Genomic DNA, 24,337 nt, shown 5'->3' with positions numbered 1-24,337 from the left:
CGGGCCTCTCCCGCCTCGGGCAGGAAAAACCGGCCGGGCGAGCGCGGAGCTGGCGGCCAGCCAAGAGCCCGGAGCAAGCAAGCAGGAGGGGCGGGGCCGCTTCAAGCTCCCCGGCTCTTCTCTGCCTCCTGCCGGGGGAGACGGGGGCGGCTGGAGCCACTGCCCGTCTCCAGAGGGCCCGGGAATCGTTGCAGGAGAAAGGCCCCACCCGGGTGGGAGTGGGAAGGTGGGCTTCAGGCAGGAGCGTCTGCCTTCTTTTCCTCCCCAGAACAGGACCCGACAGAGGCCCCCGTGCAGAAGAGCCGACAGCGGCTGGGGGGGAAGGGGAGAAGCTGGGAGGGCTGCAGCCTTCGGGTGGGAAGGAGGGAGGAGAATTGGGGGGGGGGGTTGGGGAGGGCCAGAGCGCAGGACCCAGAAGCCTCTGCCCCACCCAGGCGGTTGTGTGAAGGCGGGCAACAGGCACAGGGAAGCCTTCGGTCCCTCGAAAACATGACACGGTTTGCTGTGCCTTTTTTAAAAAAAAGCCTTTATTAAAACTTTACATCCTGATTGTCCAGCCCTTTAGTGATCATCGAGTTATTTCACACGTGCTATAAAAAGAGGAAAGAAATCTCAAGTCCTAACAGCTACAATACGTGAGTAGAGGTCAGGAAGGTGGGGAGGGGGCACCATCCGGCAGCCTCCCCTCCCCCCCCCAGCCCAGCCCCATCTTGGGCAGCACCTTCAGCTCCTGGCAGCAGGGCAGCCCCAGACAGAGGCGCAGTTGGGGACTTCACAACCTGCAGCCAGGTCCCTCTCAGGACAGAGCCCCTCCCCAGACACCTTTGCCCCCTGCCCAGGAAGCAGAGTTGCAGCTGCCCCCCTGCGAAGACGGTCGAAGGTTCGTCTCCTGGAGCCCCCGAAGTCCGTGGCAGCCCCTTGTGCTTCCAACGGGGCGTGGTGGTCAGGGCAGCCGAGCAAAGCTGGTCAGCGCAGCTTCGGGGAGGGGTTGGGCTGCAGGGCGGAGCCCCCTAGTCGGCCACGCCTCCCCCATACAGGTCTGCCAGTTTCTGGAAGCGGCTGCCCCACTCGTGCAGGTAGTCGTAGTCCTGGTCCTGGTCGGAGGCCGAGGAGTTGAGGGAGCTGAGGGAGCCGCCCTCGGAGCCCCCGCCCTCATAGTCGAAGACCAGCAGGGAGTCGTAGGGGGGCGCTGTGGGGTCCAGGTCAGCAGCCTTCAGGTTCTGGGTGGGAAAGGAGGAAGCCTGTGGGGCGCCTGTCTGTGGGGCATGCAGAACTTCAGAGGCTCCCTCATCCCGGCTGGTCCAGGCAGGGCGGCCGGAGGAGAAGGCAGCCCCAAGGCCTGCTCCAAAGTTGGTGCTATAGGGGGGTGGGCCCACCTGGAAACCCAGGAGCTCCAATATCAGCCTTAAAGGGGGGTTCAGCTGATTCTAGACTCTCCTTATCTCCATAGGTTTACCAAATGTATAGCCCCACCTCCCCCCGTGGGCCTGGGCGTGGGGTGGCTCTGCTGCTTACAGGGGGCAGAAGACCCTGGCGGGCAACCCTCTCAGAGAGCACAGCCCCAGGGCAGCAGAGCCGGAGGTGCCAGGGCCTGGCCTGCCCCCCAGCCTCCCTTACCTCACAGATGAAGTTGCTGATCTCATCAGGGTTTGCAGGGCGGGGGCGATACTGGGGGGCCGGCAAAGGGGCCGGCACCACGTCATTCCGCAGGAGGACCTCTGGGCGGGGGTCCAGGCCCCTGTGCAGCTGGCTGAGGTCATAGTCCTTTGGGGCAGGGAAGGAGGAGCCGGTTGGCCAAGGGAGGGGGCTGCGCCCGAAGCCTCCCCAGCTCCTTTCCCCAAAGCCACCTGACCCTGGGCAGAGCTCGGCCCTTCCCCGCCCCTCCCCACCTGGTCCTCCTCGCCCCCTCCTTCCTCGCCATAGTAGAAGATGTTGTCCCGGGTGTCGTCCTCCGGCAGCAGCAGCGGCTCCTTAGCCACCTTCCTCCTCCTCGCGAAGAGCAGCAGCAGCAGCAGCAGGACTGGAACACAGAACCCGGCCAGGATCAGTGGGCGCTTCCACTGAAGTCGCAGCCAAGGGAGGGAGCGGAGCTCAAGGGGAAGGGGGGTCCATTGCTACAGTCCCAAGACCCAACCGCTGGGCGTCACCCGGCCTCCCTGGAAACGCCACCCAGCTGCGGTCGCTCTCACAAGGGTGCCCAGGTTGATGTGTGGCTCTAGCAGCTGGGAGGGGAAACCCACCCCCGGATCCCCCTCCCCGCAAGGGCGGCCCTTTGCATACTCACTCAGGAGGGCCAAGACGGCCCCCAAGACCGCAAGGATGATGGGCGCCCCGACGATGGGCATCGGCCCCTCCAGACACTCGTCCACCTCCCCCTCGCACTCGCAGACGGTGGCCCTGAGGACGGTCAGGTGCGACTTGCCCTGCTGGTCCAGGAGCCGCAGGTAGACGTCGTAGGTCTCTCGCTTCAAGGGCTTCAGCAGCTTCAGGATGGCCGTCTCCCCTGAAGGAGCCGGGAAACGGTCAGGCCCAAGGCCAACCCTTGGGAGTAAGGGCTGGGCCGCTTCCCCTCCCTCCTACGGGAGCCAAGACACCTGGCGGACTGCGGGAGATGCCCCGGGCACGGAGTGCAGAGGACACCAGGGCTGGAGGGCGCCAAGGCCAAGCTTCCTGGAAGTCCCGCCAGCGCCCATTTCCCAGGAGGCCGAGGCAGCAGCCCACCTTCGCTGTCCATCTCGACCGACCAGTTCTCCTCCGAGTTGTGGACCAGCTCCGCCTGGAAAGGGGAGGTGTGGGGCGGGAGGTCCTTGTCCGAGATGCGCAGCAGTTGTGGGCTTGGATTGTGGTTACACACGGTGAACTTCCGCCGGTCGGGCTCTGGGCCGTGGTCGTTCACGTCCAGGAGGGTCAGCAGCAGCGTCCCCGTCCCTGTGGCTGGGGGGCTTCCTGGGGGCAGAGTACGGGGGAGGGGGAGCCATGTTTAAAACCGAACAGCCTCAAAAAGCAGATTATGCAGAGGCCCAATGGCTGCTTTGAAAAGCTTCAGGCTGTTTCTCTTCCCAGGCCCCACTTCTGCACCTCTACAGCCCCCAGATCTCCCGCCACATCTTGCCCCATTCCTCCCGCAAGGCTCCCACAGGCCCCCAGCCTAGTGTGGCTCCAGAGGCTGCTTTGTCTGCCCAGCAAGTCCCCCGCCCGGGCCATGGCAAACAGCAGAAAGGATGGGGCACACTCGGGCACCTCAGTCTGAAGCAGTAGAGGGTGGATCTTGGGGGGCAAGGCCCCCTGTAGGAAGTCGAAGTAGGAACCATGCTCCCCCCCGGTGGGCGTGGCCTCCTCTCTGTGCAGCTCTTGAGGAGCAGGGGGGAACCCCGCCCTCCCCTCCAGGAGGCTGGGTCTCATGACTGGGCAGCCTCTGCAGCCGGCCACCATGTGCCCCTCACATGGGCCGCTCTCAAGCAGCTCAACAAAGCAGCCCTTGATTCCCAGACACGAGCAGCAGCCGCCCCCCCCTCCCTCTTCCACCCGCCAGGGCTTACCATCGTCCACCGCCAGCACAATAGCCACGTAGGTGTCGTTCTGGACCAAGGGAGATTCCCGGTCCAGGGGTGCCTTGGCAGTGATGATGCCGGTTTCCGGGTGGACATCCAGCCACTGGGCAGGGTCGCTCTCCAGCAAGTACCTGAAGGGGGAGGGATGGAAAAATGACCTCTCAGCCGTCCTCCTGAAGCCAAGGCAAAGGGGGGGGGGGAGCCTCCCTGGCAGTTCAGTGAAGCAGCTGACCTGATTTTCTGGGACTGCGCAGTGTCTGGGTCTTGTGCCGCGTAGGTGGCAATTTTCTGTCCCACCGGGCTGTCCTCCGAGACCTTCACCTTCAAGGCCGGGGGTGCAAAGACGGGGGCCTCGTTGGCATCCGTCACGCTGATGGTCACGGTGGCTGTCGAGGTGGGCAGCTTCACGGCAAAGGGCACCTCGTTGGCCACTGCCACCTGCAGAACAAACTGCTCTCCCGTCTCAAAGTCCAGCGCCTAAACAGGAGACGGAAAACCCTCGTCAGAAGAGGCAGCTGCCCAGCCGAGGGAGGGAAGAAGCCGCCTCCGGTCACCTCAGAAATGGCTAAAGCAGTCTCTTGGCCACTTTGTGTTGTGTGGACTTCAACTCCCAGAATTCCCTCGCCAGCGCCTCTTTGCACGCGCGCACAAACACACACACAAGCTTGTGCATGGGAGGAGCTGGTGTTTCTGCCTACTTTTGCTGTTGTCACGATTCCTTCGTTGGTCTTTGGATCCGTCGAGATGGAAAATAACTCTCCGCTGTTGCCCTGAACGATGCTGTACACGGCGTGCCAGGCGGGAGAGTGGCGCTCGTCCCTGTCGGTCACAGCCAGCCTCACCACCTCCACACCCTCCATGTTCTCCGCCACCTCTGCCAAATACTGAAGGGGAGGCAAGCAGCCACTTGAGAGCCCGAAGGATAACGAGCCCCCCTCCCAATCCTTTGGCAGCTCAGGGGGCTTGAGGAGAGGCACTGCTGCCCTTCCAGCCATGGGAGCCCTCAGCCCTCCTGGCCACCTAAGAGGGAGAGCATCGATTGAGCCAAGCCTGCAGGAGGAGGAGGGAGGGAGGCTGGGACAAGACCAGGTGGAAACACCTTAGCTAGGCAGGCACCCTATGAGGCCTCATGCTAAGCCACGACTTGGCTTGCGTGGCCTTCACAACCAGTTCACAATGGCAGCTTCACACAACTGCCTGTCTCTGCTTGTGCCGTAAGCCGAGGGGAGGGAGCTGAGCTCCTATGCCGTGCAGCCCGGCCTGTTCCCAGGAAGCCCCCCCCTCCCCCCGCTCCCCTCCTCTGCAGAATAAGTTACCATGGACTCCGTGAATTCAGGCACGTTGTCGTTGGCATCTGTAATTTCTATCACTGCCGATGCTGTGGTGGTCAAGCCCAGCCCATCCAGGTCTGCCGCCTGCAGGATCAAGGTGTATTCCCCCACTCGCTGGGAAGAGAAAATGCTCTGGTTAGCACCTGAGCCGGCCAGTGTCCTCCAAGGAAGGGCCCGTTCCAACTCCGGCTCTACCCGAGAAGACTTCAGGGGTCAGCCAGGTCAGACAGAGAGGAGGAGGAGGGGGGGGGAGGAGGAGGGGGGAGGAGCCGTGTTTCTCCTCCCCAGCCCCGCCTTTACCTCTCGGTCCAGGCCGCTGGCGATCACGCTGATGGTCCCCGTTGCTCGGTTGATGGCAAACATCTGCAGATGGGGCTCCTGGGGCGTTTGGCTCAGGATGGAGTACGCAACGACCCCGTTGTAGGTCTCAATGGCATCATCGGCATCAGTGGCCGTGACCTGCATCACAGACGTCCCTAGGAAAGGGGAGCAGGCGCCCCTGTGAAGCTGCCAGAGAGCGAGCCCCTGGCCCACGCCTGCCGCCTCTCCAGCCGGAGCCCCTGGGCTCTGCCCCAGCGCTGGAACTCACATTCACAATCCTAGCAGGGTTTGCGCAGCGCCTCCTGACCCTCCCTCCCTCCCTCCCGGCTGCTGGGGCCAAACCTCTCCTCCCCCCCCTGCGCAATATCTCCCCCTCTTTACCAGGGGTTGCACCTTCCACGACCGACCCCCGGAAAACCTCCTGTGTGAACTCGGGCTTGTGGTCGTTCTGATCGGTGACGGTGACGATGATCTCCATCGGCTCTTCCACCGGTTTGCCGTTCTCAGAGACCGCATGGGACAACAGCTGCCGAAAGAGGGAAGCCCGTCTTGAATTCCCGAAGCCCCCCCCCGAAGCCCCCCCCTCCGTCACAGCTCCAGCCAGGACGACCTACATGGTATTTTTCGATGCTCTCTCTGTCCAGAGGCCGCGTGACCTTCATCCACCCCGTCTCCTTCTCAATGATGAAGACCCCTTCTGGGGGGGTGTCGGCCCCCTGCCCTGTGATGCTGTAGAAGATCTTGGTTTCCTTGTCCCGGTTTGATTTGATCTGAGGCAGGGAAAGAAAGGGCCAACTTAGACTTCTTGGCCCCCCCGACTCCCCCCCCAAAAGGGAGCCGGATCCATCAGGACAGCAATCTCCCCACCCCCACCCCAATGGCCAAGCTGGCATCGTCTCTGCCCAGGCGGCGATGGACTTCTGACCCAGAAAATCTGGCGCCCCCCCTTCTCCCCCGGGTGGGCAAGGCCAGATCCTCCTCCCTCCAGATTCCACCCACCTGGACCAGTTTCTTGGGGAAGGGGCCTCTCTCATTCTCAGGCATTCTGATGGGGGGGATGACCCAGTCTCTCTTCCGCCGCTTCAGAATCGATGGGAACTTCGGCCATTCCACCCGCTTGGCCGGCATCGGCTCCCCCTGAAAGAGCAGGGAGTTGCCCCATGGGAACCAGGCCCCTTCTGGGGGTGCACAAACAAGACCCCGGCCAGAAGCCCCCTGGCCCACAAGGCCAGCATCGCCCCACTCACTGCCCAAGGACAGTTGCTCTCCAGCCGTGGTCTGCAGGCGCTGACCGGGCCGTCTGCGGCCTCTCTGAGCTCAGCTGACCAGGCGCCCCATTGCCACCCGAGACCTCAAGCCGAGTGACAGGACCAAGGAAGTGGGGTGCACAAGAAAATGCCAAAAGCCAAGCCCAGAAACATGCAAACGTTTCCTTTTTATAAGGATATAAAGCTAAGAATGCAGCCCGTTCTATGGACCGAGGTACAGTATGTGAAGCCATTTTAATAGCCTATTGAGAACCATTTCCTAAAAGGCGGGGGAGGTTTAGAAGAGGTTAGAACTGGCAGGAACCCAGCCCTGGTAGGTAGACAGGGAGGGAGGGAGATAAATAATGAAAAGATAGCTCTGTTACTCAAGCCCGGTTGGAAACTTGCAGCGTGACAAAAGCTAAAAATTTCAGGGGACAATATTCTTTTGAACTCTATAGCTAGAAGACGAGATTTGATAACCGACAATGTAAATGGATTCTCCTTGCCCTTATTACGGTCAAAAAGCCGATGTAATATTGCAACATTGAATTTTGAATTTGAATTGATTTTATTTGTAGGCCGCCCTTTTCCCTGAGGGGACTCAGGGCGGCTCACAGAAACCAGGGAGAGGGGAATACAATACAATACAGTACTAAGACAACAACACATAATAAAAATAATACGCAACATGCATACAACATTCAGGCGGGGTAATGGTCCTTATCCCCAGGCCTGACGGGCGAGCCAGTTCTTCAAGGCTGTGCGGAAGGCCTGGACGGTGGAGAGGGTACGAATCTCTACGGGGAGCTCGTTCCAAAGGGTCGGGGCCGCTACTGAGAAGGCCCTCCTCCTTGTGGTTGCCAGCCGACATTGGCTGGCCGATGGGATGCGGAGGAGGCCTAACCTATGAGATCTTATAGGCCGTAGGGAGGTAATTGGCAGAAGGCGGTCTCTCAAGTATCCAGATCCACTGCCATGTAGGGCTTTATGGGTGGTCAATAGCACCTTGAAGCGCATCCGGAGATCGACAGGTAGCCAGCGCAGCTCGCGGAGGATAGGTGTAATGCGGGTGAATCGGGGTGCACCCGCAATCACTCGCGCGGCTGCGTTCTGCACTAGCTGAAGTCGCCGGATGCTCTTCAAGGGCAGCCCCATGTAGAGCACATTGCAGTATTCCAGCCTAGAAATCACGAGGGCCCGAGTGACTGTTGTGAGGGCCTCCCGGTTCAGGTAGGGTCGCAACTGGCGCACCAGGCGTACCTGGGCGAATGCCCCCCTGGTCACAGCCGCTATATGATGGTCGAATGACAGCTGTGAACATTGGGAAGATAAGAGTATAGGCCCTTTCAACCAATGGATTGAGGTCCTGAGTGCACTCGTTACCTATGAGCGGAGACATAGATTTTGCATAGAAATGTATGATGAAATATGGAACACATTTATATAAAATACAGAAAATTAAAATATATAAATGCATAGAAATCAATGTGTATGGACTGTACTTGAATAATATTTGCATTAGATAAGTATATAGAATTGTAACAATTGCTACAGTGACATACTTTTTTCTTTCCTTTCTTTCTGGTCTATTCACTTTTAAAAGCACTGCACATGTAGTTTTTGTATGTCTTTGCATTACAATTACCTCTCTGTTTTATTTCATTTTCTATTATTTTTAAAGCAATAAAAAACAGAGAAATAATTTAAAAAAAAGAACCATTTCCTTTTTAAAGATGTTTTCAAAAGGTGACAACAGGAAGATGGGAGGAATCAATTATTGTTATTCCGTGAAAAATTCGGATTTCTTTGCACTTGAAGATGCAAACAAAGAGAATTTCATTGGGCAATGCCTACATTTTATGAACATTTATTTAGTAATCTATTATTGTGATTCGGTTGAGAAATGAAGCCCTGGATGAAGTCCAGAAAAATTTGAGGATTTTTCTTTAACGTGACTGCTCAAAATCCATGTGCTATAATGGTGTTGCTGCTGTTGCCCAACAGATGCCGTTGAATTAACACACAAACACACACACACACCCTGCAGCAGCCTGCCTTATAATTAGCTGTGCTGGCTGGGGATGCTGAGAACTGTAGTCCAACAACAGCCAAAGTATTACACAATACTGGAAACTTCAATGCGGATGCAGCATTTGGGTCGAAGTGGCAGCAGACTCTTTGGGGCGGGGCCTGCCCAGCGCACCTTCAGTCCAAATCCTCCTCCTCCTCCTCGGTAGGCCAGGTGAAAGCCTCCGCCCCCCTCTTGCAGAGGAGTGACACCCCCTCCCACATTCCACCCACCTGCGCAGGGCCCCAGTGCTCCATTAGCATAGTTTCCACCGCAACCGCCCAGGGGGGCAGAGGGGTTGCCATGGCTCCCCTGCCACCTGTGCTCTCCCGAGGGCGGCAGAAGCGGCTCACCTGCGAAGAAGGGGGGCCTTTGTTCTGCAGGACAGCCGAGGCCGATGATTGGGTCCCCCTGGAATCTCTGGCATGCACCCTGGAAGGCCTCTCCCGCGCCTGCCTGTAGCGCTGCTGCACTGCTGCCACCTTTCCATCCGCCAGCGATCGGAGGTCGGGGCTGCCCAGAACTGGCTCCCCTCCCGGGCAATCGGCAGACCTGACTGGAGGGGAGAGAAAAGCCACCGCATTAGGAGATCCAAAATACGGCCTACACAGACACACAGGCACACACACACCCCTGCTGTAAATGGCACCGGCAGAGGGAGTTTCTTCTGGCCATCAGGAGCCCTTCCTCCTGCAGGTGGTTGCCCGACTGAGGGGTGGGGGAGGGTCTTTAATGCCCCCGAGAGGGCCTCTGGGGAGCCCCCCCCATCTGGGGCCAGGATCTTGTTTGCCCTCTAATGGATTGGCACTTCCAGTCCTTGGATTGCTTACAGAGGGACGGAGGTAGGCGGTGGGGGGGGGAGAATCACCCAGCCCCTGTTTCCTTTCTGTTGCCCCACATGCCAGATAAGATCCCTGTCTGGCCTTGAGACCATCGGCCTCTGCTCTTCCGCTGCCCAGGCTTGGCTCCCGCACGGCCTCACCATCAGGGAGAGCCCTTTGTTGAGGCAGCTGCCCCAAAGCAGCACCAGCTTCCCGGGTTTTGTTCCCCCCCCCCCCCCCCACTAAAAGGAAAACAGCCACGAGCATGCTCAGTACACACACACACACACAGCGGTCTCACCAGGGGCAGCTACCTCGCCCCCTGTGAAGTTCCCGTGGTTCGCCCATGAGGCCAATGGTGAGAAAAGACAGGAGACGACCTTTCTCAGGATGGAGCGACCCAGATTGGGGGTCTGAGAGCCCCTTCTATTGAGATAGGACAAAGGCAGGTGGAGCAATAGCATGTGCTTAAAAACAGCCTGTAAAAGTACAATTTCTAATCTACTGCTCAGTCTATATATGGTCAAATCCTGGGCGTCATTGGTAGGGCACATCTCAGGATGTTATGTTATGAACTATCAGGATGTTATGGCGTTCTAGGAGTTTGTTTTCTCCTGTGTGGTTCAGCGTGGCTCTGCATGCCCTGGTATGAACTGGGCCATGGAGGACACACACCTGCACAAGGAACTATATTGCAACAGCCCCCTTAGCTGGCAGGAGGAAGGCACTCCTAGCCTTGTCTGCTACAGGGGCCAACCTGACCCCCCCTCCCCAAAGTCTTCTCTGCTTCCAAGAAGGAGAAAGGCAGCACTGCCCCCAGCCAAAACAACACCCCTCCCCCCCCCGGCCTCTTTCAGCACTCAAGACAAGCAGTCCCAGCAACCCAGGTCCCCCCCCACCCTGAAGCAGCTAGCCCCACCAGCAACAGACCCCAGCCAGCACCCCAGGACGCAGCCCCCACCCGTCAAAGGACAGAGCAGCCGGTGGGTCTAGAGCAGCAGCAGCAATGGGGGGCTTCGCGTGGGGAGAAATAAGACCCCCCCACCATGATAGGTGACATGCTGAGGACGATGCCCCCCCTTTCCTCAGCCAGAGAGATGCTCAGCAGGAACTGCACTGCTCCCACCCCCCAGTGAAGTCAGGGCCTCCCTCCAATGGAGGCCTCCAGCAGAGGCTCTGCATTCCCCTAAATTCCTGCCCAGAGCAAGATCCAAAGGGATCCTTCCAATTCGAGGTCCTGGGAGCACAGCTGACTTTGGAGACCCCCCCCCCATCCACCACGTGAATGACTCGAAAGAGACTTTCCAGGCAACAACGCCCCCCCCCCTTGTGTGAGGCCACAGCACACCGTCTGCCTGTCTTGGGACGTTGTGAGGCTGCCCCAAGAGACAATCTGGCCAGGCCATGAACAGCCAAGGCCCCCTCAGGACACGGGGAACCCCCCTCCCATCCGCTTTGCCGCCACAGATGGGCAGCCCTGTGCCCAGCAGTGGGGAGGAGGGGCGGTGGCCCAGCTGGAGGGAAGCGGCTCTCTGCCCATGAAGCAGGAGGCGGCCAGAGAGCCTCCCCCCACTTAGTGGAATCGACCCATTTGGCAGCCATTAGCATGGCAACCCTCTGCATGCCATTAGTGGCAATCTCTCTCTCCCAGGAGGCTGGCCAAGAGCGGAGCAGAACCCCCCCCCCCAATGCTTTCCCTCTCGGCCCCACAGAGGGTGGACACTCAGTTGCCGACTCCTCCCAGCGCAAGGAGAAGCTGGCCGGCCAGTCACTCTTTGCCCTGTCCTGTTTGCCCATTCAGAGCTGCCTCTTCCCCCCACCCCCCACCCCCAAAGGGCTACGAGGAGGCTGCTCCCCTCCTGGCCAAGGACACCTCATATCGAAGGCAGGGGGGAGGGAAATGGAGTGCCCCCCCCCCGCCTGCTCCCTGCCTCTCTTCCTAAGTGGGGCCGGGAGGAGGAGCGGGGAGGGGGCTGACGGACCATCCCTTCCCCTTCTGCAGCCTTCCTGGAATCCTGCCGCCTTGAGGGCAACAGCTCTTTATCACCTCTCAAGGCCTCCGTCACAGGGTCAAGCTGCCCGAAAGGTGAGGAAAACACACCCAGCTGGGGGGGGGGTTGGGTGGCAGATTAGTCTGTCTCTAAATGACTCAGCAAACACCAGGCTTATTTAGTGGGGAGGGGGTGCAGGAATGGCCCACTGACCTCCGGCCCCACAGAGAGCACAAACACCTTGACATGCTTCCATTGCAAGGGCCTTTCGGTGCAAAAGTCGCAGTGAAAAAATGCACCACAACTCAGAGCAGCTCAGGGACAGAGCTCAGCTGGGAATGAATTGAGGGCCTCCAGTCACCCCCAACTCTACTGAGGCTCTCTGGAGGAGCCCCCAGCCTCTCTGCAAGGGCCACCCCCAGGGTTCATCCTCAGCTGAGGAAGGGAAAGGGGCTAAAGTTAGCCACACTCCCTGGCTGAGGGAAAGCCATGCCAGAGCCGGAATCCCCTCCCTCTGGGTCAGCCCTCCACCTCCAGTTCTGCCAGGAGCTCAGCTGCTTGGGCTGCCCAGGAAAGCAGAAGGGGGGGGGGGGTTTCCAGCCACTGCAGCGGCCTCTTCTTCCTTAAGGCAGCAGAGAGCAGGAGGGAGGGAGACCCCGGGGTTCAGACCCGCCTCCTCCTCCTCCTCCTCCTGCGTGGGCAATGGAGGGCCCCCACCCATCCTGAGACAGACTCCAGCAAGGCCCTCACCGGGGAGAGTGGAATTACAGAGGAGGGGGGAATAACGTGGGGGGGGGGCTCCACTAGAGCCACTAGACTGAGCACTGGGCTTCAGAGGCCGCCCACCAAGCCCCTGGGAGAGGCCCAGGCTGCTGTCCAAATCCCAATCCTGGGTGGTGCAGAACTCCACCCCACATTCTCCTTCCAGGCCTTGGGGAGATCAGGGCCGCTGTGGGCTGTGGGACGGGAGGGGCTGGTGCAGCGGGAGGCAAGGGATTCCTGGCAGGATCCAGGCTGAAGCACAGGAGGCCGGGCAGAGACAGAGCAGCCTCTGTTTCGGGCACAATGGGCCTGCTTTGCACAACAACAGCCCCTTCCGGGAGGGGGGAGGGGGGCTCTCAGACAATGGCTACCCACCACTGGGCCAGGAGGAAAAGGGCTGAGGGGGCATGGGTGCAAAGCCCCCCCCCCCTTCTGCAACTCCCAGCCTGGCCCTGCTTGCTCAGCCTAGCCCCCCTCACAGGGCAATTCAAAGGGGGGGGGGGGCTTGCTTACTGTTGCAGCAGCAGGAATTAGGTCTCTTGCTTTTAACTGCACCCCCTTCAAGGGAGGGGTGAGTTAAACAAGTTGGGACCAGCAAAAGAAGCAAAGCCGACGGGGTCCCTGGCAGGAACCCCCCCTCCCTCCGCACCAGCCCCTCCCCCTTCCCAAGGAAGCTGCCCATCCCCCACCCTAGATCCAAGGAGATCTCTCCACGGAAGGGATCCGATCGAGCAACTGATGGATTAAGAAATCCTAAGAGACGCCGCAGGCAAATCCTTCTCTTTCGAAGAAACCCCAAGTTCATCGGCCTTTATCTTTCGAGGACTCGGGACCTCCCGCGACCACTCCGCCATTCGGAGCGGAGCATTGGGCGCAAAACTGATGAAAATTTGGGGAAAGGAGCAGCTGCCACAGGGAGAGCCCAAGGCACCACTTCAGAACCGGTCTGGAATTGAACTCAGACCGCCTTCCCGCTCCACGGGCGTCCAGCGAAGGGAGGGGGAGCCGCGGGCGACGGTGGGGGGGGGGGGGAGGGAAGGAGAAGCCCCCCCAGGAACTCCTGGCCGCTGCCCTTTCGCAGCCGGGCCCTGACCGAGAGGGGGCAGCCAGGTCCGCCCGCCCGGGGCACGTACCTGGCCCACGAAGGCGGCAGCGGCGGCTTCCCGCCCCCAGCCAGGCAGCCCCCGCTTGGGGAGAAGGAGCCGAGGGCGGGACGAAGGGGCCTCCGGAGGGGCCGGGCTCTCGCGGGAGGGGCAGCCAGGACGAAGGAGAGGCGCCCGGGGCTTACCTTCGCTCGAGACCTGGCCCGGACTCAGCCGCCCGTCGGGCACGACGAAGACGTAGCCGGAATGGCACGGGGGCAGCCAGGCGGCTAGGCGGGGGTCCACCTGCGGGGCAGAGAATGGGTGAGCTCAGGCCGGCCGCCCCCTCCCTTCCTCCCTCCCGGCCGCCGGCGAGACCCGCAAGAGCCGGCGGCCGGGGGGCGTGGAACCGGGGAGGAGGGCCCGGGGAGGCGCTCACCTGGAGGAGGACGAGGAAGGCCAGGGGGAGGAGGCGCGCAGCCCGCCGCCAGCCCATCGCTGCCGTCGAGGAGAGGGACGCCCGGCGGCGGCGGCAACAGCCAAAACTCCGTTCGCGCGCCCGCTGGCTGAATGGGCTCCGCCTGCCCTGCCAGGCCTTTAAAGGCGCCGCGCCAGGTGAGGCTCCGCGGGCGGGGCTCCGGCCGCCCCGCCCCCTCGCCCCCCTTTCCTCCCCCGGGGCGCAGGGATCGGCCGGGCCTGCCCGGCGTGCGAGAGAGAGAGAGATGGAGGGGTCTCCCGGCTGAAGCTCCGAGAGTCCCTCCGCTCCTTTGATCGGGCCCGACGGAGGGGGCTCCCGCGGCCCCAAAAGCCGATCCCCCACCGAAAGGAGGCAAGAGTTGCCAACCCTCCGCCCCTCCCCCCGCAGCTGTGCCCCTCGATCGGGTGGGCTCCCCTTTTCGGCCCCCCCAGGACCCCTCCACCTCTCGCCCCCCCCCAGCCGAACTCTCCCTGCACCCTCGGCAGCGCCCTGATGAGCCGGAGGGCAGGCGGGGAGGGGGCGGCAGGGCAACGGCGAGACCCAAGGAAAGCGGAGGGCCGAAGGAGCCGGCAGCCAACGGGCAGAACCCCCTCCCTCCTGGCTTGCCTTGCCGAAGGTCTTCCCATTTCACCCCCCTCCCCACAACCAGCCTGGATCTGGCCAGGAGTGAAGCAGGCAGCTCCCACCTCTGCCCCTTGTGTCAAAGTGGCTGCCTTGGTGGGTTCCCCCAACCCTGAAACAGGAGCTGCAGTCGGGTGGGACTTTCTGTGACCAACCGGGGCTGGGTGGGGGGCGAGTGCTGAGATTCTTCCTGAGCATCTGGTATGTGGGGGGGGGGTGCCTTTTGTTTGCACCTGGTTAGGTAAGGAGCAGGAGGCAGGACCTAAACACCTAAAAACTACCATTGGCATTTTTAAAATTATAATGTCAGACATACTTTAAATGCCATTTTGACGTTTTAAAGTATAAAAGATATTAAAGCTTTGAATGACTGAGCTAAAAGAGAGTCCTGGAGAATGCAAAACACTGTTTTATGTTATTTGCAATATGTATGGATACCCGAAGGATTGACCGTCTGGCCAAAGGAAGTGTTGTCCTTGTGTATGCCCAGACACAGGCAAGGCCTCCCCTTCAGCTGCTCCCTCAGCCCAGCACACACACACACACAGCTTCTTTGGGAGCTTCTTCCCAGAGACCAACTGCAAGGCTTGTTTTGGGTGCAGCTTGAAATCTTCCTCTGGGTGGGCGGAAAGCAGGGCTCTCTGGGATCCTGGAGCCGGACTCTTCTGAGGCTCCTGGGGAAGGGGCTCCTGGTGAGAAGGAGACCTGGGTTGCATAAGGCCTCCCTGTGCAAAGCTGCTGCTGCTGCCGCCTGTGTCCAAGGAGAGGCCCTCAGTTAAAAGCAAGAAGGGATCAGGCCCTTGGTGAGCAACCAGGATCAAGATTGCATTTGCAAATGCCAATCGGATGGGATCACTGCTCGGTGGGGTGGGCGGAGGGTCTAAGTCTAAAGCAGTGTTTCTCAACCTTGGCAACTTGAAGATGTCTGGTCTTCAACTCCCAGAATTCCCCAGCCAGCATTCGCTGGCTGGGGAATTCTGGGAGTTGAAATCCAGACATCTTCAAGTTGCCAAGGTTGAGAAACGCTGGTCTAAAGCAAAGGGAAAGCTTCCTGAGTTTAGGCAATAGAAGCAGCATCACTCACTTCCATGGAAAAGTAGCTCCAGGCTCCCTTTGGACTCAGGCAAATTCTAGCAAGCTCAGAGCCGATTTCTGGCAGGATCCCGCAAGCCCCAATTCTCTTATCCAGCCAGGTGAGAGGATGAGAGAGCAGCCGTCAACGGGGTGCCAGGGTGCGGCACTCCCACCTTCCCAAAGGCACCAGCAGATCCAGACTTGTCCTCTCCCCTTTGATGAGACACTTGGTGTATGTATGTATACAGTGTGTACTACACACACACACACACAGAGAGAGAGAGAGAGAGTCTTACATGCTGCAACAACATACTTCTGCCACTTCTGTCTTGGAGCCTGGCTTCCGGGTCACAAGTGAGGCCACTGGGCCCCCCTCCTCTGCTGCCTTAGCAACAAAGGAAGGGACCAGGGTCAGGGCCCAGAGGGGCCGGGGGAGACCCATAGTAGAACAGAAAGCCCCCCCTTCCACGGGCTCTCAGCCTCCGACCCTGGGAGATCTGCAGGGGGAAGCCAGAAGCCACCATCCTTACCTTGGCTGACTCCATGTATGGATCAGGAGGAAAGCTGCTCTTAAAAGCCCACCAACTAAAAGGCCGTTGTCCAGCATGCTACACACACACACACACACACACACCTTGTAGGTCTTGTGCCTTTCAATCCCACAATTTAGCAGGCACATAAATAGTTTCCCTCTTTCTTTGGCCGCTATCCAGCCATCCTCTCCTGGGAATAAAAACCTCTCATTTTGGGGTTTCCTTCAATTAAAAACCTCAAGTGGGTGTCCAGGAGAGGAGAAGCAGGCAGAATGCTCTGAGGGCGCCCTCTGGCGGCATCTCCCCGCAGTGCTTCTCTTTATCAACCTCCTTTCTTGAAGCCCTCTGGTGATCTACCAGAGCCGGATCTTCTCTGTTCTGCCCACAGAACAAGGGCGGGGGGGGGGGGAGTGGGGAGGCTCCTCCATCTCTACGGAGGAGAGCCTCCTTCATCCAGGTCAGGGTTGTCCCAAAGGTGCATTTTCCCAAGAACAAAAAAACAGCCCCCCCAAAGCGAACTGAATTGCGGAAGCTTCTTGGATTAGAAGGGAAATGTTTTGAAAGGGAAGGAAACCCAAGAAACTCCAGTTGCCTTTTCCCAAAAGCCCCTTCCGGAGGATCCGAAGGAGACAATATGAGTTCACAGGATTACGTCCCTGCTTGTTTTAGAAACTGACAATGAGGCGCCAAGTCCACGTGCCACCACCTGACCCTGGACGGAGGCTTCCGGCCTGCAGGGCACTCAAGAAAAGCTCGGCTCAAAGCCGCCCCGTGCCAGAGGGCTTCTCTTGGTGACCCTTCCTCCAATCCGAAGACTGCTGACTGGCACTTGGCCCCGCCTTATCTGCCTCTGATAAAATGCTAACAGAAACAGAAACTTCTGCCCTGAGATTGTACCCACCTGCTGGCCACTTGGCCCCACGGAGAGCAGAGGAAGAGGACGATGGGCTGCCTGGGGATCATGCTGCTGCTTTGCCTCACCTTCCTCCTTCAGGTAGGCTTGTGGTCGTGGGTGGGATCCCGGCAAGGAGGGGCGAGAGGGGCAGTGTCGGTCCTGGAGAATGTCTGGTGCAGGAAATGGGTTCTGCTCCCAGACTGACCATCCCTTTGGGGATCTTGGACCTCCACCAGTCAGAGGGCCTGGACTCCACAGGGCAACCTTCAATGTAACAGCAAAACATTGAGGAGAGGGGGCTAAGCTGCTTTGTTTGCCAAGCAAATTCTTCAGCCTTTGTCACCGAAGACCCCCAGGATCACGGTGCACAATGAGCTGCAGGGCCAGGTGTGGGCTGAAAACATGCACACAGACCAGCTGGTCCCATTTAAAACAAATACAGTTTCCTAAGGGTGACACAGAGGCAGCAAACTTTAAACAGGACAGGAGATATTTTTCATACACGGCGAACACACAGCCTCATGGAAAAAACCACTAGGGACCTGACCAGTAGCCAGACAGACCGGGGTTGAGAGAGTCTCAGGGTCTCAGGTATGAAGAGGAGGGGTCTCTGGCCTACCTAGAGTTACAATAAAACCAAGAGGGAAGGAGGGGGGGAATGCAGCTGTGGGAAACCCTCCACGAATCTTCTGTCCCTGCTGAGATGTTTTATCTATGCATTAAGGGGGGGGGGATAGTTTTCAGCGGGGAGACCTCTTTCTGCAAGGAGAAACCTGATCTCTCATTCTTGGAGTGTCCATGGCCCTTCCACCAGGAAAGAAGGACAGAAGCCATTTTCTTGCTCAAAGTCCAGGAAGTCAATAAAGCTGAATCACAAAGGTTACCTCCGCAATCACACGCATGCACACAATTTCCCCCTGAGAGAACCAAACCTCTCAGCATAAGAAGTTCTATGGTGGGAAAGGCAAAACCGGGGAAAATGAGGAAGACGACAACCACCGATTCTACACAGGCGTCCAAGTAGAGTCAGCCTAACCAAGCCAGTTATGGATTATCACCTTCTCAAAGACGACCTTGGTTTTAGGCCAGAATTCCCTGCAGGGCTGGTGCGTGGAAATGATCGGACTTCTCCTCAGCTAAATCCACGAATTTTCCTCTGCATCAACTCGGTTTTATAGACCGGAGCGGGTGAGCGATCGCCAGCATCCTTGGGAAGACCAGAGAAGGGACACTGATATTCTGGATCCAGCTCACAAGTGGACCATCCTGCATTCCCAAAGCTTTTAGTGGGTGATAAAGATGACAGCTAATTTTCATTATGGTGCCACTATATAAATAGGCTTAAGTTAATCAGGCAGCTTTCTGGGGCAAAATAGCCTGAATTCCCCGATGCATTTTGTCAAGTGCTTTAGGGGACACCCTTACACAAAGCTTTGTCACAACTTCTCTCCGATGTGAAAGCAGGTGGTGTGTTGGAGTTTACGGAGAGAAACAGGGATGCAATCCTAAACCCAAAAGGTTGCCCACCAGTCAAATGGGATCCTGGCTACAAAAAGGTCAATTCCCCTCAACCGCCCAGGCAAAGGGGGAGGGGGCAACCCGTTCCTTCCAGTTTTCTCTCGTTCTCACTGCTGCTGCAAAGAAGGGAAACCAGCCCCAAAGGCTGTGGAGACAGAAGAGGGGAGGTTGGCAAAGGGGGAGTTTTAGCTCCTCCCCACTTCAGCTGCAGACACAGGACCTGAAGCCTTGGGCCAAGGTCTCTCTGCTTGGACACAGGCATTTCTGGAGGGCAAGGAACCAATGGGGCAGCCGCCTCCTCTGCTGCCCCTTAAGCCCCTCACTACTCAAGAGGGAGTCTAAATTGCCAGCTCCTCCCTCCCTTTACTCCCGTCTTTACTCACAGGAGACCCCTCCATCTGCTCAGGCGGAGGAGCTGTATTTCCCACGGTCTTCGTCTGGCCTGAGGCGGCAAAAGAGAGACTGGGTCATCCCGCCGATTCTTTGCTCGGAGAATGAGAGGGGCCCTTTCCCCAAGAAGCTGGTGGAGGTAAGGACTTTGCTACTGGGATTCTCTTGCACGTTTTAAAGCTAGCTAGTTTCTCCTCCAGGGTTGCAAATGACCCACAAATGCAGGACCCCAAGCGTTGCTGCTTGTGCTGGCGCCGAGTGGACATTTGGATTGAGCCCCTTGGATGGGACTCACTCCAGCCCAGCTTGGGGCCTCCCTTTCTGCCCTGGGCCAGGCAACGCAGCTGCCGCGGTCTCCTCTGCCACAGGCCGCCCCTGGCCCCTGCCCCGGAGGGTGGAAAGGGCTGCAGGCACACCCCGTCCCTGACCTTCCCCACCCCATCTCCCCAACCAGATCAAGTCCAGCAAAGAGAAAGAGGAGACCGTCTACTACAGCATCACTGGGCAGGGGGCCGACATCCCTCCAGTCGGCACCTTCACCATCCAGAGGGAGACCGGCTGGCTGATGGTGACTCGCCCGCTGGACAGGGAGACGATTCCCCGCTACCAGGTGAGCCGGCAGTGCTGGGGGCCAAGAAGGGTTGAGCTGCACGGAATATGCTGCCCGGATGCATCTGGGGCTTCTCTCCTCCCCCCCCTGGGGAATAACGGCCTTTCTCTGCCTTCCCTGCAGCTCTTTTGCCATGCGGTGTTCGCCAATGGCCAGACGGCAGAGGGACCCATGGAGGTGATCATCAACATTAGTGACCAGAATGACAACCGTCCCGTCTTCACGCAGAGCGTCTTCCGAGGGTCCGTGGAAGAGGGAGCGAAGCCAGGTAGGGGAGTCCGGCAGAGGACACGAAAACCTGGGCCCTGCTGCGTGGCTGCCCTTTGGGACCCAGGCGCAATCCCTCCTGGACAAGGAAGGACAGTCCTGGTCAAAGCCATCTGGATCGTCCGGCCACTGCCCGCTCACACGTGTCCCTGAGGGGTTGGGGGCTCAGTCCCTGCCACAGCCGGAAGGGCTTGTAGTTGCCCGGAAGCCAGAGGGTTTTTCGGCTGACAGGCCAGGGGGGCTGGGCTGCTGCTTGTTTGAAGGGAGCCCTTCAGCAGCCCCTCCTCCCCTCTGGGTGTCCCTAGGAACGTCGGTGATGACAGTGACGGCCACGGATGCAGACGATGCCGTAGACTCCTATAATGGGGTCGTCACTTACTCCATCCTCAGCCAGAAACCGGAGCCGGACAGACGGATGTTTACCATCAATAAGGAAACCGGCATGATCAGCGTGGTTGTGTCAGGTCTGGACCGAGAGGTAAATGCCGGGTGCTGGGACAGGTGGAGAATGGGGGCAAGCAGACCTTTTCTGAGGTGGGAATTCATCATGGGGAGGGAGGGAGGGAGGGAGGGCTGCATCTCTCTCGTCCATTTTCTGCTGCTTCCGTCCCGAGTGAGCAAGGGAAGAGTCCTTGTTTGTCCTAAAGGGAGAGATTGTTATCTCTCCAAGGAAGTCCAGAGGAGAAGCCCCACCGTGAGGGCTGCCTTGATGGTCGGATGCCAAGAACAGAAGAATCTCTCCCCTCCTCTCCATTTCCTTTCTGGAAAACTATGGAGGGCCCCTTCCCAAGCGTTCCCACCGCCTTCCCTCCTCCTCCTGTGGCTGGGAGACCTTCCCCCCCTCAGGCCAGGCGGCCGCTCTTCCTCCGTCTCCCAAGGCCTGTGCTGTCCCACCAGCACGGAGTGTTGCAGGGGGCATGTTTGGTTCTTTGCAGAGGATCCCCCAGTACACCCTGGTTCTCCAAGCGGTTGACATGCAGGGAAACGGCTTAAGCACCACTGGGACGGCTGTGATTACCATCACCGATGCAAACGATAACCCGCCGATCTTCAACCCCTTCATGGTAATGTGATTTTCCCCTCCCTCCCCCTCTTGGCCATGCTGGTGTCACCCTGAAATTCATCTCCCTGTGGTGCAAAACTCCCCAGCCACATCCTGCACTTCCACTGCAGAGGCGCTGGGTGGAATCTGTGGCTTCCCGTTCCCTGGAGTTGGACCTTCCCCCCCCTCCCCTCCCCGAGGCAGGCACTTGCTCTGCTCTGACGGCTCCGTTCCTTTTGCAGTACAACGTGATTGTGCCGGAGAATGAGGTGGGGGCCCCGGTTGCCACCCTGAAGGTCACAGATGCAGATGAAGAGAACAGCTCAGCTTGGAAAGCCAAGTACAGCATTGTGAAAGGGAACGAGGAGGCTAACTTTGCGGTCACTACTGACCCGGGCACCAACGATGGTCTTTTGACTACGGCAAAGGTGAGCGGTGGGCCCCTCTTTGTCAGGGCTAGAATCCTGTGCCTCCCCAGCCCCACCCCCTGCTGGAGGGTCAGCTGCGGGAGTTCCCCTTGGACCCAGTCAACTCACCTTTTCTCCCTGCTTCCGCCCTTCCAGGAACTGGATTATGAGGCCAAAAAGCAGTATATTCTCCACGTGATCGTAGTGAACGAGGCTGAATTCTCGGTCCAGCTCTCGACCTCCACGGCCACCGTCATCGTCAATGTGAGCGATAAAAACGAACCCCCGGTCTTCCTCCCCACCGAACTGAAGGTGTCACAGCCTGAAGATCTTCCCATTGGACACTCGATAGCGGAGTACCCAGCCCAGGACCCAGACAAGTTCATGGATCAGACCCTCAGGTATGGGGCTATGCGAAGAGGCTGGTTCCAAGGTTAATCATTTGAAGGGGGAAACCCAGAATATCTGCAGGCCGCTTGCTCCAAAGACGCTGGCTGAGCCCAGGAGGGTTTCTCTTGCAGGTACTCGGTGAGGAGCGACCCAGCTGGCTGGCTGAAAATTGACCCTGAAACCGGCCTGATTACGTCAAGAGCCGCCCTAGACCGAGAGTCAGATTTTGTGAAGGATAATATCTACAAAGCCATAATTGTGGCAAGTGACAGTGGTAAGCTTACCCCCCCCCCCAAAAAAAATAACCCTCTGCATTTTGTCTCGCACCCAATCAAAAAAACAACAACTGGGGAGCTGGTGGGGGGGAGGGAATTGAGGGATGGTGCCACCCAAGTATGTATATTTGAGGAACTGACCTACCCTCCCCTCTCTGTCCAGGAAACGAGCCGGCCACCGGCACAGGGACTCTCCTTTTGCATCTGGAGGATGTGAATGACAACCGCCCCGTCTTCACGCAGAGCGTCTTCCAAGGGTCCGTGGAAGAGGGGGCGAAACCAGGTAGGGGAGTCCGGCTTGTAGTTGCCCAGAAGCCAGAGGGTTTTTCGGCTGACAGGCCAGAGGGGCTGGGCTGCTGTTGTTTGAAGAGAGCCCTTCAGCAGCCCCTCCTCCCCTCTGGGTGTCCCTAGGAACGTCGGTGATGACAGTGACGGCCACGGATGCAGACGATGCCGTAGACTCCTATAATGGGGTTGTCACTTACTCCATCCTCAGCCAGGAACCGGAGCCGGAGAGACGGATGTTTACCATCAATAATGGAACCGGCCTCATCAGTGTGTTTGTGTCAGGTCTGGACCAAGAGGTGAGGGAGCGGCTGGGGCTGACTGGGGGACAACCCACCTAAGACACGCGAATCCTGGGATGGTCACTCCACCCCCCCAGCAGCCAAATGCAATCGCGGGGCTTCTCCACTGCGACTGTGCATCCTTCCACGGGGGCCCCCGGCCAGAGCCGGTCAATGGCTGGGAAAGAGGGATCGTGCCCCCTCGCCCTACGCTCGCCTGTCTAACAGTCATAGCTCTGTGTAGGCGGGAGGCCTGGACTCCCCTAGCAATAAGGGTTGACTTGTAAGCCACCCTTGCCTACTGCCGGACCCATGGCATCCTTTCTGCCATCCTGAAGACCTCCGGCCTGAGCAGAAGGCGCTTGGTAGCCTGGGGGGCTTTCTTCCTCCCACCCCAATGAAATGCTCTCTTTCCAGAAAGCCCCCAAGTACACCCTGATTGTGCAAGCTGCAGATATGATGGGCCAGGGCCTTTCCACCACTGCAACCGCAGTGATCCAGGTAACTCTTGAGACCCTGAGTGCCAGCTGTGTCCTCCTTCTTCCCTGGCTCTGCGCTTTGCCCCCAAAAGGCTAGAAGCTCTTGCCACCAAGAGCTCATCCCCCTCAGGAGCTCCTCACGGGGCCTGGCAGGGTAAATACTTCCTGCTGAGTCACGGCTGGCTCCCTGCCAGGCCTCTGCAGGAAGGGGCTGGATTGAGAAAGGCAGAAATGGACGGGCTGCCAGAGGAGGGAGGGCGGCCCCCGGTAAATCCAGCAGTCCCACCCTGGCAATGTGGCCATCACCCAGGAAACTGGGCAGGCCTGCAGAAGCCCAGCCCTCTGGGCACAGCAGCATCTTCCCCCTCGCAGGACCCCAGGGAACCCGCCCTCCTGTGGTTGGAAGGGGGCTGCGAGGGGCGGGAAGAAGCTCTGTCGGGAGGGTTGGGCTCACACGGGGCTCTCTGTTTGGATCCAGGTTGCCAGTCCCAGCGAGGGCCACCACACATCCCTGAGCGTCCATGCACTGAACGTGCTCACTGGCCTTCCTGCCACCGGCCTGGCTTTCCACCTCTCTCGGCTCCCAGCCCCCAACCAGGCCTGGATGGAACTAATGACCAGGTATGGATATGGGGCAGCCGCTGCCTCCCTTGGCCAGCTGGGAGCCCCCAGGCTCACCCGCTCTCTTCTGATTGCAGCGCAACCAGCACGGACGGCTGCATGGACAGGAGCAAGTTGGCCTCCCTGCCGCTGGAAAGTGGCACCTACAAGCTGCACTTTGCCACCGGAGAGTACTGGCAGCAACAGGGCCTCACCAGCTTCTACCCTTACGTGGAAGTAAGTTTCCGTTTCAGCTACACGAGAGCCAGTGAGTTGGGTCCTCCTGTTGTCCTGGGGGCCCCGCCTGGCCACAGGCTGTGGGCCCTGGGCCTCTGGGCTTCTGCAGCCTGGAAGGTGCCCTTGCCAGGCCCAAGAGACCCCGCAACTCTCCCCCTTCGCTTGTTGCAGGTGGTCTTCACCCTCACGGGGGCCGAAGAAAAGGTGCACATCCCGCTGCTGCTCAGCCCCTATTCCTACGTGACCTACTGGGGGAACTAGTGCGAGAGGCACGGCTTCCCTCCGGAGGGCTGCTTTGGGATCCGGGACCGCCCCCGAGGCCAGCTGTGAGGCCGGCTCAGGCTGTCCTCTGAGGAAAGCCAAGACTAATAAAGGATCTACCTTGAAATTGTATGCATCCCATACAATTTCCATAGGTGTACCCTTATTCATATTAAAAACAAAGTATTCTGTTAACAATTTTTTACAATCATTAATATACTTTTCATATCTGAATAAATTTTCATTCAATCTCCAAGACCTTCTTGCTTGTGCCACCCCTCCCAACTTCATCCAAACTGGGTTATGATCTGAAAAAACTCTAGCTGAAATCTTTGCCTTCTTCACCCTGGAAAGCAAATCATTAGTAGTTAATATAAAATCAATCCTAGAAAAAGATTGATGCCTATCAGAAAAGAAGATAAAGTCATATTCTTCTGCATTTCTTTCTCGCCAAGTATCTCTCAATTCAAAGTCATCCATATCGAAAAAGGATTTAGGTAGTTTTGCTCGCATCTGA

At 58.6% G+C, this 24,337-nt stretch overlaps 2 protein-coding genes across 4 annotated transcripts; one reads left to right on the top strand and one right to left on the bottom strand.

Annotated features, from left to right (window-relative positions):
- Positions 1-515: 515 nt before the first annotated feature.
- LOC116517475 (B-cadherin-like) lies at positions 516-16,863 on the bottom strand. 3 transcript variants are annotated; one of them, XM_032230439.1, is made up of 17 exons: positions 16,785-16,856; positions 13,617-15,027; positions 13,384-13,483; positions 8,875-9,077; positions 6,203-6,340; positions 5,818-5,973; positions 5,585-5,729; positions 5,183-5,358; positions 4,868-4,996; positions 4,250-4,435; positions 3,784-4,028; positions 3,540-3,682; positions 2,722-2,946; positions 2,285-2,503; positions 1,890-2,020; positions 1,618-1,764; positions 516-1,220 (listed from the first exon to the last, which is right to left on the bottom strand). In XM_032230439.1, the coding sequence occupies exons 2-17, from the start codon at positions 13,671-13,673 to the stop codon at positions 1,011-1,013; spliced, it is 2,610 nt and encodes an 869-aa protein (XP_032086330.1). In that variant the 5' UTR covers positions 13,674-15,027; positions 16,785-16,856; the 3' UTR covers positions 516-1,010. The 3 variants fall into 3 exon arrangements, with proteins under 3 accessions (XP_032086330.1, XP_032086331.1, XP_032086332.1); XM_032230440.1 differs by lacking the exon at positions 13,617-15,027 and having other exon boundaries at positions 16,785-16,863; XM_032230441.1 differs by lacking the exons at positions 13,384-13,483; positions 13,617-15,027; positions 16,785-16,856 and adding an exon at positions 9,644-9,740.
- Positions 16,794-23,947, top strand: LOC116517476 (cadherin-1-like). The gene is made up of 15 exons (XM_032230442.1): positions 16,794-16,877; positions 18,682-18,825; positions 19,141-19,296; positions 19,420-19,564; positions 19,869-20,041; positions 20,499-20,627; positions 20,848-21,033; positions 21,169-21,413; positions 21,534-21,676; positions 21,841-21,960; positions 22,089-22,261; positions 22,661-22,744; positions 23,201-23,343; positions 23,421-23,559; positions 23,731-23,947. Exons 1-15 carry the CDS (start codon positions 16,827-16,829, stop codon positions 23,818-23,820), a joined length of 2,121 nt encoding a protein of 706 aa, XP_032086333.1. The 5' UTR covers positions 16,794-16,826; the 3' UTR covers positions 23,821-23,947.
- Positions 23,948-24,337: the final 390 nt, after the last annotated feature.

Source organism: Thamnophis elegans, chromosome 14, assembly GCF_009769535.1.
Source record: "Thamnophis elegans isolate rThaEle1 chromosome 14, rThaEle1.pri, whole genome shotgun sequence".
Taxonomy (NCBI): domain Eukaryota; kingdom Metazoa; phylum Chordata; class Lepidosauria; order Squamata; family Colubridae; genus Thamnophis; species Thamnophis elegans.
The sequence above is the reverse complement of the archived record's forward strand: the minus strand, read 5'-3'. Positions and strand labels throughout refer to the sequence as shown.

What these genes read in the sequence shown, in the direction of transcription:
- LOC116517476 (XM_032230442.1), top strand. Translation starts at nt 16,827, where the DNA reads ATGGGCTGCCTGGGGATCATGCTGCTGCTTTGCCTCACCTTCCTCCTT. An exon ending in TGTCAGGTCTGGACCGAGAG is followed by an intron (nt 20,042 to 20,498) that starts GTAAATGCCGGG and finishes GGTTCTTTGCAG; the next exon opens with AGGATCCCCCAGTACACCCT. An exon ending in GGAAGAGGGGGCGAAACCAG is followed by an intron (nt 21,961 to 22,088) that starts GTAGGGGAGTCC and finishes GGGTGTCCCTAG; the next exon opens with GAACGTCGGTGATGACAGTG.
- LOC116517475 (XM_032230439.1), bottom strand. Translation starts at nt 13,673, where the DNA reads ATGGGCTGGCGGCGGGCTGCGCGCCTCCTCCCCCTGGCCTTCCTCGTC. An exon ending in GGGCCAGGTCTCGAGCGAAG is followed by an intron (nt 9,078 to 13,383) that starts GTAAGCCCCGGG and finishes TCTCCCCTCCAG; the next exon opens with TCAGGTCTGCCGATTGCCCG. An exon ending in GGTCGAGATGGACAGCGAAG is followed by an intron (nt 2,504 to 2,721) that starts GTGGGCTGCTGC and finishes CGGCTCCTTCAG; the next exon opens with GGGAGACGGCCATCCTGAAG.